Source organism: Pseudophryne corroboree, chromosome 9 (genome assembly GCF_028390025.1).
Source record: "Pseudophryne corroboree isolate aPseCor3 chromosome 9, aPseCor3.hap2, whole genome shotgun sequence".
NCBI classification, from domain to species: Eukaryota; Metazoa; Chordata; class Amphibia; order Anura; family Myobatrachidae; genus Pseudophryne; species Pseudophryne corroboree.
Genome location: NC_086452.1, coordinates 275,553,640 through 275,572,353, shown reverse-complemented (window position 1 = coordinate 275,572,353; position 18,714 = coordinate 275,553,640). Strand labels below are relative to the sequence as shown.

The window sequence follows — 18,714 nt, the reverse complement described above, 5'->3', positions numbered from 1 at the left end:
CTGGAGCTTTTGCGGAGGATTCCGCTCCCACAGATCCACTCTGGTATCCAGCGGTGCTGGATAGGAGTAACGGATCAGTGGATCTTTGGTTGTCCTTTTCCCTGGCGGCTAGTCCGCACATACCTTGGTTTAAGTTAGTTAGCTTGTAACCCCTGGCCTGGTTGCTTAGTCAGAGGGCCCCTTGTTATCACCCTGTCTCGGATTTCCCTTTGTCTCCCATTAAGACCTGAGGGGGCATCGGGGTTGGGCAGACATAATCCGCCCTTCGAACGCGGCTGCCATGGGCTCAAGCAACCATAGTCTCGCAGGGGATTTCTGATAACACGGGCGAGACAACGGAGTTAGGGCGCCAGGGGTTACTAGGCTCTCCTGCTCCCACAACCAGTAAATCTTCCCAGTACTCAGACCTCTGCCATTAGATCTCCTCTGGTCTGGAGTACGGGAATCATAACACCACCTTCTGATGAACCTATGCAAATTAATAGGTCCCGCTTAACCCCTGAGGAGCGGTCAAGAAGACTCCGTGAGAGACTGTCTTTATTGTGCAGCTACAGGTCACCAAATCAATTCTTGTACAGTGCGTTCGGGAAACGCCAGATCCTGACTTGTAAAGGAGGAGTCAAGTTGGGATCTTCCAGACAAGCTCCTTCAACCCAAGACCTTATTCTCCCTGTGACTCTAGAGACTACGGCTGGACTCCAATCTGCAACTGCGTTAGTAGACTGTGGAGCCGCGGGAAACTTCATCACCCAAGCTGCAGTAGATAAGTTTTGTTTGCCTGTCTGCGAACTCTCTTATCCAGTCTACATTACTGCAGTGGATGGAAGCCGAATTTCCAAGGGCTATATCTCTCACCAGACCAAGCCAGTGGTACTGGGAGTCGGGTTCCTGCATTCAGAACTAATTAAACTTCTAGTTATTCCTCAGGCAACTCAAGAGATCGTGTTGGGTATGCCCTGGCTCCAACTACATAATCCGCGGATTGATTGGTCTATGTTACAACTTACTTCCTGGGGTTCACATTGCCGTCAGTCCTGTTTAGCTCAAGTCTGCCCTATAAGGTCTTCTGAAGTCAAGACCCAGTCCAGTCTTCCTGAGGCCTACCAAGATTTCTCTGACGTCTTCAGTGAAAAGGCTGCTGATGTTCTGCCGCCCCATAGAGAGTGGGATTGCCCCATTGACCTTATTCCCGGCAAAAAACCACCTAGAGGGCGTACGTATCCATTATCTGTTCCTGAAACTGAGGCGATGAGCGAATACATCAAGGAGAACTTACAGAAGGGATTCATCCGCCCCTCATCTTCACCTGCAGGTGCGGGTTTTTTCTTTGTCAAAAAAAAGGATGGAGGATTACGTCCATGCATTGACTACCGGGGTCTTAATGACATTACCATCAAGAATAGCTATCCATTACCTCTCATCACGGAATTGTTTGATCGCGTCAAGGGAGCCCGCATCTTCACCAAGTTAGATCTCTGCGGTGCCTATAATCTCATCAGGATCCGTAGTGGTGATGAATGGAAGACAGCTTTTAATACTCAAGATGGCCACTACGAATACCTGGTAATGCCATTCGGGTTAAGCAATGCTCCAGCAGTGTTCCAGCACTTCTTTAATGAAATCTTCCGTGATGTTCTGTACAAGTATCTAGTAGTCTACCTGGACGATATCCTCATCTTCTCTCAAGATCTCTCTTCTCATCATCTACAAGTCCATGAGGTCCTCCGACGTCTTCGTGAGAACCGTCTCTACGGCAAATTGTCCAAGTGTACCTTCGAAGTTTCCTCCATACCCTTCCTGGGGTATATCATTTCCGGATCGGATCTCCAGATGGACCCGACAAAGTTGGAAGCCATTGCCAATTGGTCCATTCCGAATACTCTCAAGTCTATTCAGCGATTCCTGGGATTCGCCAATTATTATAGGAAGTTTATCCGAGGATTCTCAACTCTCATCGCTCCTATTACCAGCTTAACTCGGAAAGGGGCAGATCATTCCAACTGGTCAGAAGAAGCTCTAGCGGCATTTCAGAAAATCAAGCTGGCCTTTATGTCTGCTCCAGTTCTGTCTCAACCAGATGTAAACAAGCCATTCGAGTTGGGGGTGGATGCCTCCACAGTAGGAGTTGGAGCTGTTCTCTCCCAGAAGGGAACGGATGGGAAGATTCACCCTTGTGGATTTTATTCTCGTAAATTTCTCCCTGCAGAAGCTAACTATTCCATTGGAGATCAAGAACTACTGGCGATCAAGCTGGCCCTTGAGGAATGGAGGTATCTCCTGGAAGGGGCCAAATTTCCGTTTAACATCTATACGGATCATAAAAATCTGCTTTATTTAAAGGCAGCCCAGTGTCTTAATCCTCGCCAGTCCCGGTGGGCTATGTTTTTTTCTCGTTTTAACTTTAAGCTTCATTTCCGCCCAGGTTCTCAGAATATTAAAGCAGACGCTTTGTCCCGATCTATGGAGTCCGAAGAGGAGACGTCCGACTCAGTTCCGCATACCATCCTGAGCCCAGTGGTATTTGCTTCATCTCAAGTTTCTCCTGCTCCGCCTCCTGGTAAGACTTTTGTTTCCCCAGAACTCCGTCCCAAGTTGCTGTCTTGGGCTCATTAGTCCAAATTCACTGGACATCCTGGTGTCCTGAAGACCTTCAAATTCCTCTCTGAGACATACTGGTGGCCAAAGATGAAAGTTGACATCAAAGACTTTGTGGCATCCTGTCCTAAATGTGCGCAGCACAAGACTCCTCTTCAGTCTCCAGCAGGTCAGTTACAACCATTATCTGTTCCCAGCCGTCCCTGGTCACACCTGTCCATGGATTTTATCACCGACCTTCCCTCTTCTCAAGGATATAATACCATCTGGGTTGTGGTGGATAGGTTTACCAAAATGGCCCATTTCGTTCCTCTCCAGGGTCTCCCTTCCGCCCCAAAACTCGCCCAAATCTTCCTACGGGAGATTTTCCGTCTACATGAACTACCCACAGAAATAATATCCGACCGGGGTGTTCAGTTTGTAGCGAGGTTTTGGAGTGCCCTCTGTTCTGCCATGCAAGTTAAACTGAAGTTTTCGTCAGCTTACCACCCTCAGACGAATGGGCAGACAGAGAGGGTAAACCAGGAATTGGAAACCTTTTTAAGACTTTGTTTCATCTTCTCAAGATGACTGGTTGGATCTGCTCCCGTGGGCCGAATTTGCCCACAATTTCCGCTACCACACCGCTACTGAGACAACCCCATTCTTCGCTGTGTATGGACAACATCCCCGTGTTCCTGATTTCCAAGATCTTCCTAACCTCGATGTTCCTGCCGCCACTGCTGTATTGGGTCAGTTCTCATCTACCTGGAGGAAGATTCATGCTTCCCTCAAGAAAGCTTCCAACCGATACAAGTTTTTTGCTGACCGTAAAAGACGTGCAGTTCCTAGCCTGAAACCTGGTGACAGGGTTTGGCTTTCCACCCGGAACCTCCGTCTCAGAGTGCCGTCGATGAAGTTTGCACCACGCTTCATCGGTCCCTTCACCATCGAAAGAGTCATCAATCCTGTGGTTTACAAGCTCAAATTGCCTTCCTTGTTACGAATTCCTAATGCTTTTCATATCTCTCTCCTCAGACCTCTAGTCCTAAATCGCTTCCAAAGAGCTCTTCCAGTTGGTCCCAGAATACGAACTCAGTGGGGCATAGAGTTTGAAATTGAGAGGATTCTGGATTCTCGTTGCCGGTACGGTCGTCTGCAATACCTCATCGATTGGTCCGGTTATGGTCCTGAGGAGAGAAGCTGGGTAAATTCCTCTGACGTCCGTGCTCCAAGGTTGGTCCGTGTCTTCCATAGAACTCACCCTTCCATACCACGTGGGTGTTCGGTGCCCACCCATAAAGGAGGGGGTACTGTCAGGAATCGACTCACCACTGTCGCATCTGTCCGTCGGTGCGGACTCCGTCCGGGGTCCCTGCGTTCTGCTGTCGCCCGTCTCCCTGTCGCCGGATGTCGTCCTGGGCCTGGGGGCGCTCCTGTTGTCGGCAGGCGTGTGGGCGCGCCGCGTTCCCGCCGGGCCGCGGCATGGGTGCCGGGCCGCGGCACAGTCCTTCCCAGTCTGAGTGCGGCGGCCAATCCGGAGCTTGGCCGCACCCCCTCAAGCTACTGGAGCCAATGCCTGCACGTGAAGGGGTATATCAGGAGCTGCAGGATGAGCTTAAGGTTGTCCTGAACTTTGTGTCACTCCTGCGACCCATGTGTCTGGATCTGGTACCTGTTCCTCCGTGTTCCTGGTTACCTACCTGTTCCTCTGTGTTCCTGGTTACCTACCTGTTACTCCGTGTTCCTGGTTATCTACCTACAGCTCCGTGGAACTACAAGCTTCAGCAACTCCTGCATTTATTTACAGGCTTCACACCAATCTCCAACACAGTGTGCTTCAGCCTCAGCAGTAGAGACTCTCTCTCCAGGTGCATTCTATCACCTCACCTGTGATGCAGCTTGCTTGCTGCCTGTGCCTCATCAACTGCACTGTGAACTTTGCTAGTCTCCTGCCTCTGCTACCAGGTTTGCTGTATACAATCATCTCTGCTGGCTCCACGTTTTAAACTACTCTGGTTCCCATACCAGATTATCATTCATCAGTTATCATTCATCAGTTATCATTCATCAGTTATCATTCATCAGTTATTATTCATCAGTTGTCATATTTCTGTTGCCATAGACTCTCAGCTTTCACGCTGCACCATTTACATTGCATTCCTTATTGTTTATTTCTGCTGCCTTTGTGAACTTGGGCCCTCATTCCGAGTCGTTCGCTCGTTATTTTTCATCGCATCGCAGTGAAAATCCGCTTAGTACGCATGCGCAATATTCGCACTGCGACTGCGCCAAGTAAATTTACAATGAAGATAGTATTTTTACTCACGGCTTTTTCATCGCTTCGGCGAACGTAGTGTGATTGACAGGAAATGGGTGTTACTGGGCGGAAACACGGCGTTTCTGGGGCGTGTGGATAAAAACGCTACCGTTTCCGGAAAAAACGCAGGAGTGGCCGGAGAAACGGAGGAGTGTCTGGGCGAATGCTGGGAGTGTTTATGACGTCAAACCAGGAACGACAAGCACTGAACTGATCGCAGATGCCGAGTAAGTCTGAAGCTACTCTGAAACTGCTAAGTAGTTTGTAATCGCAATATTGCGAATACATAGGTCGCAATTTTAAGAAGCTAAGATTCACTCCCAGTAGGCGGCGGCTTAGCGTGTGTAACTCTGCTATAATCGCCTTGCGACCGATCAACTCGGAATGAGGGCCTTTATCCGTTAATAAAACATCATTGCGCCCATGCGCAGAAACTTAATCCAGCCTCCTCACTTCTTCCCTCCTACCTCCACTGACCCACTAGCGCCCCCTCCGGGGACACAAACAAAACCGAACCTGACAGTGGGGACTGGGGACCAGCAGTATTATATAGGAGGAGTACAGTGCAGAGTTTTGCTGACCAGTGACCACCAGTATATGTTGTCTGCCTTAAAAACGCTCCATATCTGTGCTCAGTGTGCTGCATATATCTGTGCTCACACTGCTTTATTGTGGGGACTGGGGACCAGCAGTATTATATAGGAGGAGTACAGTGCAGAGTTTTGCTGACCAGTGACCACCAGTATTATACGTTCTCTGCCTGAAAAATGCTCCATATCTGTGCAGCATTGTAGTATATAGTAGGAGTACAGTACATAATTTTGCTGACCACCAGTATATAATATATAGCAGTACGGTACAGTAGGCCACTGCTCTACCTACCTCTGTGTCATCAAGCATACTATCCATCCATACCTGTGGTGCATTTAAATTTTGCACAGTTTGCTGACCTCCAGTATATAATATATAGCATTACGGTACAGTAGGCCACTGCTCTACCTACCTCTGTGTCGTCAAGTATACTATCCATCCATACCTGTGGTGCATTTAAGTTTTGCACAGTTTGCTGACCACCAGTATATAATATATAGCAGTATGGTACAGTAGGCCACTGCTCTACCTACCTCTGTGTCGTCAAGTATACTATCCATCCATACCTGTGGTGCATTTAAGTTTTGAACAGTTTGCTGACCTCCAGTATATAATATATAGCAGTACGGTACAGAAGGCCACTGCTCTACCTACCTCTGTGTCGTCAAGTATACTATTCATCCATACCTGTGGTACATATAAGTTTTGCACAGTTTGCTGTCCACCAGTATATAATATATAGCAGTACGGTACAGTAGGCCACTGCTCTACCTACCTCTGTGTCATCAAGTATATCCATCCATACCTGTGGTGCATTTCAGTTGTGCCCAGTATATATAGTAGTAGGCCATTGCTATTGATACTGGCATCTAATTCCACACATTAAAAAATGGAGAACAAAAATGTGGAAGGTAAAATAGGGAAAGATCAATATCCACTACCACCTCGTCTGCCAAGGCCGATGCCCAATGTCATAGTAGAGAGCATGTAAAATCCAAAACACAAAAGTTCAGTAAAATGACCCAAAAATCAAAATTGAAAGCGTCTGATGAGAAGCGTAAACTTGCCAATATGCCATTTACGACACGTAGTGGCAAGGAACGGCTGAGGCCCTGGTCTATGTTCATGGCTAGTGGTATAGCTTCACATGAGGATGGAAGCACTCATCCTCTCGCTAGAAAACTGCAGTGCCACTCATAGATGGGCCAGGTGTTTGTGTCGGCCACTTGGGTCGCTTAGCTTAGTCACACAGCTACCTCATTTCGCCTCTTTTTTTCTTTGCATCATGTGCTGTTTGGGGACTATTTTTTGAAGTGCCACCCTGTCTGACACTGCAATGCCACTCCTAGATGGGCCAGGTGTTTGTGTCGGCCACTTGGGTCGCTTAGCTTAGTCACACAGCTACCTCATTGCGCCTCTTTTTTTCTTAGCATCATGTGCTGTTTGGGGACTATTTTTTTGAAGTGCCATCCTGTCTGACACTGCAGTGCCACTCCTAGATGGGCCAGGTGTTTGTGTCAACCACTTGGGTCGCTTAGCTTAGTCACACAGCTACCTCATTGCGCCTCTTTTTTTCTTTGCATCATGTGCTGTTTGGGGACTATTTTTTTGAAGTGCCATCCTATCTGACACTGCAGTGCCACTCCTAGATGGGCCAAGTGTTTGCGTCGGCCACTTGTGTCGCTTAGCTTAGTCACACAGCTACCTCATTGTGCCTCTTTTTTTCTTTGCATCATGTGCTGTTTGGGGACTATTTTTTTGAAGTGACATCCTGTCTGACACTGCAGTGCCACTCCTAGATGGGCCAGGTGTTTGTGTCAGCCACTTGGGTCGCTTAGCTTAGTCACACAGCTACCTCATCACGCCTCTTTTTTTCTTTGCATCATGTGCTTTTTGGGGACTATTTTTTTGAAGTTCCATCTTGTCTGACACTGCAGTGCCACTCCTAGATGGGCCAGGTGTTTGTGTCGGCCACTTGTGTCGCTTATCTTAGTCACACAGCTACCTCATTGCGCCTCTTTTTTTCTTAGCATCATGTGCTGTTTGGGGACTATTTTTTTGAAGTGCCATCCTGTCTGACACTGCAGTGCCACTCCTAGATGGGCCAGGTGTTTGTGTCGGCCACTTGGGTCGCTTAGCTTAGTCACACAGCTACCTTATTGCGCCTATTTTTTTGAAGTTCCATCCTGTCTGACACTGCAGTGCCACTCCTAGATGGGCAGGTGTTTGTGTCGGCCACTTGGATCGCTTAGCTTTGTCATCCAGCGACCTCGGTGCAAATTTTAGGAATAAAAATAATATTGTGAGGTGTTCAGAATAGACAGAAAATGAGTGGAAATTATGGTTATTGAGGTTAATAATCAAAATGACCCCCAAATTCTATTATTTAAGCTGTTTTTGAGGGTTTTTTGTAAAAAACACCCGAATCCAAAACACACCCGAATCCGACAAAAAATTTTCAGGGAGGTTTTGCCAAAACGCGTCCGAATCTAAAACACGGCCGCGGAACCGTATCCAAAACCAAAACACAAAACCCGAAAAATGTCCGGTGCACATCACTAAAAAATGTGTGTTATTTGCATTACTATGTGGCTAGAATGCACAAGCAGACTCTGCTGTTTAAAATTATATGAGGCATGCCTATATTCTGTGTGCGACTGTGACTGTATCTGCATACGAAATGCTACATTACAGTGATTTCCAGGAATACACTGTAACGTAGCATTTCATATGCCTATACAGCCACAGTCACACCCAAAATATAGGCATTCCGCATATCATTTTAATCAGCAGACCCTGCTTGTGCCCCTAGGCATACCAAATGCCCTAGGCATTTGCCTACTTTGCCTTTGCCTAAGGCCGGCTCTGCCCACATCCTAACTCTCAGGCATCCTGTGTGAAATTGGACCCGAATCAACATGGGAGGGATTTTTATCAAATCCAAAACACACAAGATCCGATACAGGGAAGATGATGTTTGACTCATTTTGGAATTTGATCTTGCCAGGAAAACCCAAGCCCAAGCTCAGAACTATTCAGATATGCGCCATTCGGGTGCCTCAGTTTTCAGAAACCGAACCAGCATATCTCTAATTTTAACTAGCATGTATCATGTGAGTTTGAAAAGTTATTGGTGTTGGATCTCCTATCCTTTTGTTTTCAATATATGGTTTGGTTGCCTTCACTCAGAGAGGTAGTGTTGTCAAGTGAAACCAGTTTTACTAAGCGCCCATATTTTTCAATTAATCAGATATGCAAAGATGGGATAGCTAATCCAGTTGTCTGCTTGCATATGGGCAAATGTTTTTAAAAGTTTCAAAGTGGACCATGTCAAATGCAGTCAGTTTGACCAATATAATCATAAGGTCAGCCCATCTTACTGTGCATATAATATTTTCATTACCTTTGTTTCAACAATGTTTATGTCCCACAGTTAACTTTAGGTGATGAAAAAATGCAGATACATTCTCTTTTTTTTTTCCCCAGTATTTACAAGTGATCTCATTTTTAATTCTGGGATATGAATGAGTTGATGTGTGCTTTAAAATGATAAGATGTTGGGTTTTAAAAATGAGCAGTAAACTTGTAAGAACACATAATTTTAGATCAGTGGTTCTCAAACTCGGTCCTCATGACCCCACACAGTGCATGTTTTGCAGGTAACCCAGCAGGAGCACAGGTGTAGTAATTACTCACTGAGACATTTTAAAAGGTCCACAGGTGGAGATAATTATTTCACTTGTGATTCTGTGAGGAGACCTGCAAAACATGCACTGTGTGGGGTCCTGAGGACTGAGTTTGAGAACCTGTGTTTTAGATGGATGCTGTTTTATGTTATTCCCATTTTATATTAAATGAACTTAATGTGTTATTACTGTCTATATTGCAGATGCCCTCTGCAGCCAAAATACTTTGTATCCCAGTTCCAAATGGATTTGATATGAAGACATTAAAGTGGAATGCAACAATTACTAAAGCATTTGATGAGCAAAAACTAAACACAAGATTTTACTTGGATAGACAACAATATGTCATGATTGACCAATGGTGTTATGACACAGCCACTTTGTGGTACTCAAAATATTTTCCATACTTGGTACTCATGCATTCAATGATCTTCATGGTGTGTGCACATTTTTGGTTTAAATTTCCAGGGACTAGTTCAAAAATTGAACATTTTGTAGCTGTGCTATTTAAATGCCTAGATTCCCCGTGGACAACAAAGGCACTTTCTGAAACTATGTATGAGCTTCCTGATAAAAAAGATCTTGGAAGTATGACAGGACTGGACGCTTCACTTACAGATATGGCAAATGCTTCAGAGAGCTCTCTTACAGACAAGAGTATTCCTATAAAGTCAATGTCCTTTAACAATTCTGTCTCAAAGGCACAAACACAAAAGTCCAGTGGCATTTCAGGAAAGCAGCCCCTTACTATCTTGGATAAGAAAGAAGCTGAGCAAGCTAAGGCTTTGTTTGAGAAGGTAAAGAAATTTCGGATTCATACTGAGGATGGAGATATACTTTACACCATGTATATTCGCCAAACAGTTATACGGTGCTTTCAAACGCTTTGTGTCTTGTCTTACGTTTCAGTGTTAACACCACAAATGCGCTACATCATACACTGCAGGGATGACTCTCACTCAACAGGATGTTCTGATTTCTTCTGTATTCATGGTTTGCTACGATTATATGAAATGTTATCATTTGCATATATTGCAGTCATTATATTGTACAGCTCCACTTGTATATACTCACTCAGTTGGATCTTCTTTTGTAAGTTAAAAGAGTATAGCTTTGCTAAGGTCCGCAAAGAAACAAATATTAATGACATACCTGATGTTAAGAATGATTTTGCTTTCTTGCTGCATTTAATAGATCAGTATGACAGTTTATATGCCCAAAACTTTGCCATCTTTCTTTCAGATGTTAGTGAAAACAAGCTGCTTCAAATAAATTTAAACTATGAGTGGACAGAAGAAAAGCTTTTACAACGAATGAGTAACAATTCACAAAATAAATGTGAGCTGCACCTCTTCATGTTACCTGGATTACCTTCTTCTGTTTATGAATTACAGAATTTAGAAGTTCTTAAACTGGAGTTTATAAGTGATGCATATATTGAACAACCAATCTCTAAATTATCATTATTAAAAGAAATGTGGATTTTGAATAGCACTGTTAAAGTGGAAGAAGAGGCACTGCAATTTTTGAAGAAAAACTTGCAGATAGTTCATGTCCGATTTGAAAGGCCGAATGAGATATCATATTGGATCTACAGTTTAGAAAACATCAGAGAGCTTTTCTTTGAAGGTAATTTTCACCCGGACAGCAAAACAGCTATCACACTGCAATCTTTCCGTGAAATGGAAAATCTTAAGGCTCTGCATTTTAGATCAAACTTTGCTAAAGTTCCAATAGCTATAAGTGACATTGCAAATCATCTGTACTATCTTAGTATACATAATAAAAAAAACAAGTTAACATCCTTAAATAATATCAGAAAGCTTTCTGTATTAAACACTCTTAAACTTGTGGAGTGTGGACTAGATAGGATCCCAAGTGTGGTATTCACTTTAAGCAACCTACAGGAATTAGATCTTAGAGAAAATAACTTGACTGGTATGAGTGAAGTAGCAGGCTTCCAGAATCTCAAGAAATTTACATCTCTTAAGCTACACTATAATGCAATTGCAGTCATATCACCTTATATAGCAAAGGTAACATCCCTGGAACACCTAAACTTCAATAAAAATATGATTAGTGAGATCCCATCAAGTTTATTTAGTCTTCATAGACTAAAGTATCTCACTCTTGCATACAATTACGTTTCAGTCATTCCTGAAGAGATTTCTAAACTCCAAGAACTATTAGTTTTCAACATTGAACACAACAACGTATCAGTATTGCCAGGAGAGCTGTTTTGCTGCGCTAAGCTACGTGTACTTATTTTATCAAGTAACCTTATACAAAATATCCCATCAGCAATTGGGCATTTAAAACAACTTAGACAACTTGAGATATCAGATAATAAGCTTAGTAATCTCCCTGCTGATATAGGCCATTGCCCATTCCTCAAAAGAAGTCAGATTGTTGTTGAAGAGGATATTTATAACACATTACCGCAGAGTCTCAGGGAAATATTGCAGGAGCAATCAGAGGAGGTATGAATTATGGTTTGTTATATTTAAGTTAGCTAATTTATTTGTATTGCAAAAATATAAAAAATATTTATTAACACCTTGCCTGCTGGTGTCGTAACATCAGATACGACCATGCACACTGGACTTTCCATCACACGGTAGCATCTGAAGGTTATCTTCCAGCATCCGCCAGGCTCAAGAAGTAGTGCTGGCCCCTCGGTTTCCACTAATTCCCCCATACTCCCCCCTCCCTAGTCATCGCGAAGGGTGATCCTCACAGTGCTGCCCAGTTGTGGCTGCAAGAAGACAGTATTCCTGCAGCTTGACCACAAGAGGCTCTGCCGACTTCACCGCTCTCCAATCAGACTGTGATTGGTGACCCTAAGAGGACTCCTGCTTACCTATGTCCTCTAAGAAGCCTGCCTAGTCTGAGGCCATTGAGCAGCCCAGTTGCCTAAGGCCTCAGAGAAGCACACTTTGGCTGAGACCTCTGAGAAGCCTACCTTGGCTGAGACTTCTGAGATATCTACTGTACCTTGCTTGAGGTAAGTCTTTTGTGCTGGCTTTTGGGTCTGAGATTAAACCTGCTGCTCTGGCTTCTAGGTCTGAGGATAAACGTATTGCCCTGGCCTGTGGGCCCGAGTATCCAGTAATGTTTTCACTCTCTTTCTGGTCCCTGTTCTGTGCATGAAATGTCAGGAATTGGAGTCCTATTGGATTTCCTAAAAGTCAGTTGAAAAAGAGGAGGCACTGTCAGAAGTTGGAGTCCTATTGGATTTTGTTGGTACTGTCCATACTCCATGCTTTGACAAACTAGTCCAAAAAATTTTGAAACCAGAGGGGGAACTGCAGGAGACAATGGAGTAAGCTGCCTCTGGGCTCTTGTCCTTAAGGGTGCCCTCTCCTCCACTGGCTCCCACTCTATGTCCTCACCTGTATTTGGTGCAGTGACATGGGGGCCGAGCAGAGTGCCGTCATTCTGCTCGGCCCCCGTGTCACTGCAACAAATACAGACTTGTTGGTGTTCTAGTGACTGATTGAAGTAGTACCAGGGGTAGGATAAGGAGCCGTGGGCCTGGAGCTCTCTTTGCAGTTGCATCTTCATCACCTCCAGCCAGTGGCGTAAGTTCGCCCCAGACGCCCGGAGGCAAGATAAGTGTTGGTGCCCCCCTACATACTGTATACACACACACCCTTCATATGTAACTATCCGGCACTCATGTTGAACAGTAGTAGCATGCTCAGGTACCTTTCCCGATAGTAATATAGACACACATACAAAGTGGACGCACTCCAAGTCAGTCATCACAATAAAATAGACACCAGCATACCTTTATAGCAAATCTACAGTACTCCCTCACCCACCAGTGTGTCACAATGTAGATGCTTTGGCGCAGTGGTGTGCCGATATACAGTATATATATATATATATATATATATATATATATATCAAAAACACACAAACGCCACTTTCAAGAACAATACAGCAGGGGATTAAGGGGGTAATTCCAAGTTGATCGCAGCAGGAATTTTGTTAGCAGTTGGGCAAAACCATGTGCACTGCAGGGGAGGCAGATATAACATTTGCAGAGAGAATTAGATTTGGGTGGGTTATTTTGTTTCTGTGCAGGGTAAATACTGGCTGCTTTATTTTTACACTGCAATTTAGATTGCAGATTGAACTCACCACACCCAAATCTAACTCTCTCTGCACATGTTATATCTGCCTCCCGTGCAGTGCACATGGTTTTGCCCATCTGCTATAAAATTTCCTGCTGCAATCAACTTGGAATTACCCCCATGGTTTTGCCCAACTGCTAACAAAATTCCTGCTGCGATCAACTTGGAATTACCCCCTAAATCCGACTGCCCTGGCTCGGTTAATCCTATTATAGGGATTAATGAGGAGCGCTCCATCTGTAGGCTACACAACAGCTCTTCTTCCTATTTTATCACCTTAAGTACCTGTGTAGCAGCCTATAAAGTGGGTGACCCCCGCATCAGCAGTGTGTGGATGGGCTCCGCAGCAGAATGACAGAAGACGCAGAAATAACTCTGACATCCCGGTCAGTATAGGGGACACAACGTCCAGTGACTGCTCTCTACACTCTCACATACAGCAGGCAGGGTGTCATGCAGGGTGGCGGACATGGAGAGGTAAGCAGATGTTCATCACAAGGCTTTCTCTCCTAGCGTTAGTCCTGATAACAGTTCAGGGACAAATCATAGGGAAGTGTGGAGATGGCAGGTCACACTGGAGAAGGAGGAGGTGGATAGTAGCTCCCAGAACTCTAGTCTGCACTCCTTCTCCCCGGCCGGAGGCGAGAACCAGACTGTACTATTGCGAGACCTGTCACATAGAATTTGATGGCAGATAAGAAATACTTGGCCTATGTAGTCTGCCCCTGTACACTCATGCACTAGGGTTAATTTTTGTTGGGAGCCAAATAACCTACCTATCCAGAGTACCTGGTGGAAATCCACACCAGCAATGGGAGAATATTCAAACTCTACAAAGTTAGGGCCATGGTGGGAACAGAACCCATGACCTCAGTGCTGTGATGCATAATGATAACCATTACACCGTCCACACTAAAGGGAGTATGCAAGTCACTTTATTCCATGGACACTAACATACTGCGCACTGATACAGTTAATGATAATACTATATATATATATATATATATATATTCATCTTGTGGTTCAGTACTCACTATTGTAAATGCAGTTGCCTGGGTGCCCTTGCTGATAATGATGTATATAAGTGTGGCGTCCTTTCCTTAGATGCTCCCAACACCAGGTGAGAGATACTGCATGACACTCTAGGACTTCTTTAAATCAATAAACTTTTACTGCAATATATCAACTATTCTGGGTTACTAGAGACCATACTTGCCTACCTGACCCTCTCCATGAGGGAGAAAATGCTCTGTTCCTGGACTTTCCTGGTAATGTATGATTGCTATCACCTGTGGTGAAACGCCTTTTTTTATCAATTAACTAGCTCACCACAGGTGATGGCAATCATACATTACCAGGAAAGTCCAGGAACAGAGCATTTTCTCCCTCATGGAGAGGGTCAGGTAGGCAAGTATGCTAGAGACCCGTCATCAGGATCTGAGCAACAGAAACGTTGATATATTGCAGTACCTGGTGCTGGGAGCATCTAGGGATGTCACACTTTGCCTATATATATATATATATATATATACATATATATACATATATATACATATATATATATATATATATATATATATTATCGGATTGTGAGCCTGGCACTCCTTTGAGGGTACAATGAATTCTTGCTGTGGTGCCCTCCATAGGTCAAAGCAATGGTCTCATATAGATGTGGAATTCAGTGGCACTTGACAGACTTGTATATAGTTAATACTCCATACTTGATTTAATTCATGGATTAATTATTATTAATATATTCAAATCTGTGGAGTGCCACTGAATTCCACATCTCTCTCTCTCTCTCTCTCTCTATATACATTTACTTATTCTGGTGCCCCCACAAGAAGTACTAATATATTGCTGGGAGGTGCTGCACTTAGGATCCCTTCAATAATGACACACAGCAGCACCATTATATAATCAATATTTCAATCTGGTACTATAGATTGTCATCAGGTATGGTATCCTGGTGACAATCTATACCAGATTGAAATATTGATTATATAATGGTGCTGCTGTGTGTCATTATTGAAGGGATCCTAAGTGCAGCACCTCCCAGCAATGTATACAATGAGACCCCCCGCGCGCGCGCCCAATCACCGGCATTCGGCACGATGATGTGACCGTCACAAGGATGGGTAAGTGAGGCTGCCCTGGACCTCCACTAACCCGCAGAGCCGGAGCACACAGCGGCTGGCCGGTGGGATTTTTCCTCGGAACGCTGAGGGTGCGCATGCTGCTACGAGCTCCTCCTCCTCCGGTGACAGGCTCCAGGCTGCGAGTAGCTCCTCCAGTCCTCCTCCTGATCTGCGGGCTTGGACGAGGTGATGTGATGGGGAAACTGACCGGCTCCCCCTGCCACATGAGCAAGTTGTACGGATCACTCAGTCCACCGCGTGTGCTGCAGTCTTAGCATCGCTGCAGAGGGGGACAATGTGCCCTCAGCAGCAGCTGATGACCCGGGTCTCTGCTTGTCTATGGGCCCCCTGCTGCCGGGCCCTAAGCTACCGCCTATGAAGCCTAGCGGTAAATCCGCCACTGCTAGGAGGCAGCTTCCGTGTCACTGACACGAAAGCGAACGATCTTCAGGGTCAGGCAGCGGGAGACAGTGTGGAGGAGATGTGCCCCCTTGAGGTCAGGAGCCCGGCGGCAGCCGACTCCACTGCCTCCCAGAGTTCCGCCCCTGCCTCCAGCGGGTTCTGCATTACACAAATCAGGCAGCAAGTGCAGCCCCCAGCACCAGGACCAGCGGAGATGTGCATGTTCGGTCAACCGTGGGCTGTCGCTGTTACATCCATGTTCAACCGACCTTGGGACACATAAACTCACTGTCACACTGACTGGGATTCACACACACAGTCAACTGACAAGGCCACTCTTACACACATATTGACCAGTATAAGAAGAAGTAAATGAACCAGTGCTGGCTGTGAAAATTATAAACATAGGACAGTTTGCTTTTATAAAAATGAATTCACAATTTATTCCATACAATATACAATAATAAACTAAAGATGTGTACGTGATGTAAATGCAATTTGCATAAAAAAAGCTGTATAAAAAAGCTGTATAAAAAACACCTTCCTATAACGGATCTTTGTTTTAGGTCCACTCATGAATTTATGTATGAATTTTTAATAAGGCGCCCATAATTTTATGGCGATTAACTTAAAACACTTTATGCAAGCTAGCTTAACACTAAAATAATGACACAGACCACTTATCACTCAAATAAAGACACAGACACCGATAGCTGGAGTTAAAGGTCAGACAGTATTTATTAATGGCTGACCTGATGTTAAATTATAGTTATCTAATTAATTTGTGTTGGAGGATGGCAAAGGAAAAGTCGCTTCCAGTCGCCAGCTCCAGTCACTTAAATTGTATCCACAAAAAACGTAGGAGGGGCCTAACCAACAATACTGCCTCCTACCTGCATAACCTGCATTGTGCAGGACCCACCACTCTTCTCTTTGGCAAATACTGACGTTCCTGCAGGGGAACATCTATTGTCCACCTGCAAGGTAAGGACACACCCGCCATCTTTCCAAAAGAGGGTGCCCCACAATGACCACTTATGCCTATCTGACTGCTGGCCTGTAGCGACTTCCCACCGATCTGGCTGTTAATAGCCAACTAAATTGATGAAAAAGTAGAAGAAAAAATATCCGGTTGGGCGGGAGGGCATTCCAAAAAATGGCAAGAGGAAGTCTGAGGCACATGACTGACGATTATATACTACTATAAGCCTACGCCTTAAATTCCTGATTGACATAAAAACACACCTATGGAAAAAAAAACCAGGACCCTTGAAAACCACCTAGCAACTGCTTAGTCACTAACAACCAATCACAAAAAATGGGACTCTTAAATAGCCTCGAACTTAGTCCTTAGTGTCATGCTCGGCATAAGTTGGGGTTCCGATAACCGAGTTTTGGCTGAAGGGACAGCTACCTGTGAGAAGAGTAAACGAGGTGGCTGAATGTAATTTACTCCTCATGGGGCGGAAGCCAAACTAAGTGTTAACGTTGGCCGGAGGGTGTAAAAAAAAGGAGGACTTCGTAGGAAGATAACTGTAGCTTTATGATTAAAAGACGAGGCTGAAGAACTTGGACTTTGAACAAATGAGGACTGTGGTTTGTGATTGAAAGACGAGGCTGAAGAACTTGGACTTTGAAGAAATGAGGACTGTGGTTTGTGATTGAAAGACGAGGCTGAAGAACTTGGACTTTGAAAAAATTAAGACATCTGCGGGAACCGCCGTTAGCACCTGGAGCTCCTCTACGACGTGGGACACCGTGAGCACTTCCACGAGTGGCAACGGACTTAAGGGGTCATTCCAAGTTGATCGCTAGCTGCCGTTGTTCGCAGCGCAGCGATCAGGCTAAAAAGCGGCACTTCTGCGCATGCGTATGGGACGCAATGCGCATGCATGACGTACTTTCACAACAAACAATGCAGTTTCACACAAGGTCTAGTGATGCTTTTCAAACGCACTGCTGGCCGCAGAGTGATTGACAGGAAGTGGGTGTTTCTGGGCGGTAACACCATTTTCAGGGAGTGTGCTGAAAAATGCAGGCGTGTCAGATACAAACGCAGGCGTGCCTGGGGAAATGCAGTCGTGGCTGGCCAAACGCAGGGCGTGTTTGTGACGTCAAAATAAGAACTAAATAGTCTGAAGTGATCGCAAGCTTGGAGTAGGTTTGGAGCTATTCAGAAACTGCTCGAAAATATTTTGGTGCCGTTCTGCGATCCTTTCGTTCGCACTTCTGCTAAGCTAAGATACACTTCCAGAGGGCGGCGGCTTAGTGTTTGCACGGCTGCTAAAAGCAGCTAGCGAGCGAACAACTCGGAATGAGGCCTTAGACAGCAGGACTGCAGCATCGTTTAGGTAACGATGGATGTGAGCAACCATGACCAGGGAACCAGAAGTAACCTGGGAGCACAGAGCTGGAGGATTTTTCACAAGGAGGTAACATGAAGCACTGGCACTCTCCCTCTGAGCCAGCCCCCTTTTGTAAGGGAAGAACACGCAGGATTGGCTGGACACAGACTGGGAACTTCATTTGTAATACTCTGGTCTCCAACATGGCTGCCCCAGCACAGGAGACATACTTAGCTGTTAGCACACAGCTTTAGCCAGCTTCTGTTTCTAACACACTATACTGTGTCACCACTAGAGGACCTTACCGCAGCGATCCCCGCCGCAGCGCCCCGGCTCTCCAGACCCTCGGACCCCGACCCTTGGCAGCCGCACATCCATCCAGAAGGACCTGCCGCCACAGCCGCGCCAACCAGCGGGATTGTAACCCGCGGGAGCACCCGCCGGAGATAAGACTCCGGAGCCTGACACTTAGCTAATCTAAGGCGTCCATAATTTTATGGCGATTAGCTTAACACACTT

At 45.3% G+C, this 18,714-nt stretch overlaps 1 protein-coding gene across 2 annotated transcripts in view; it reads left to right on the top strand.

Moving 5' to 3' along the window:
• Positions 1-11,661, top strand: part of LOC134958009 (volume-regulated anion channel subunit LRRC8A-like) — a 178,186-nt gene extending 166,525 nt beyond the window's left edge. For both annotated transcript variants that reach the window (XM_063940313.1, XM_063940314.1), the window contains exon 2: positions 9,375-11,661. In XM_063940313.1, the coding sequence (XP_063796383.1) occupies positions 9,375-11,657 (2,283 nt within the window). In that variant the 3' untranslated portion in view covers positions 11,658-11,661. The remainder of the gene's footprint in view (positions 1-9,374) is intronic.
• Positions 11,662-18,714: the final 7,053 nt, after the last annotated feature.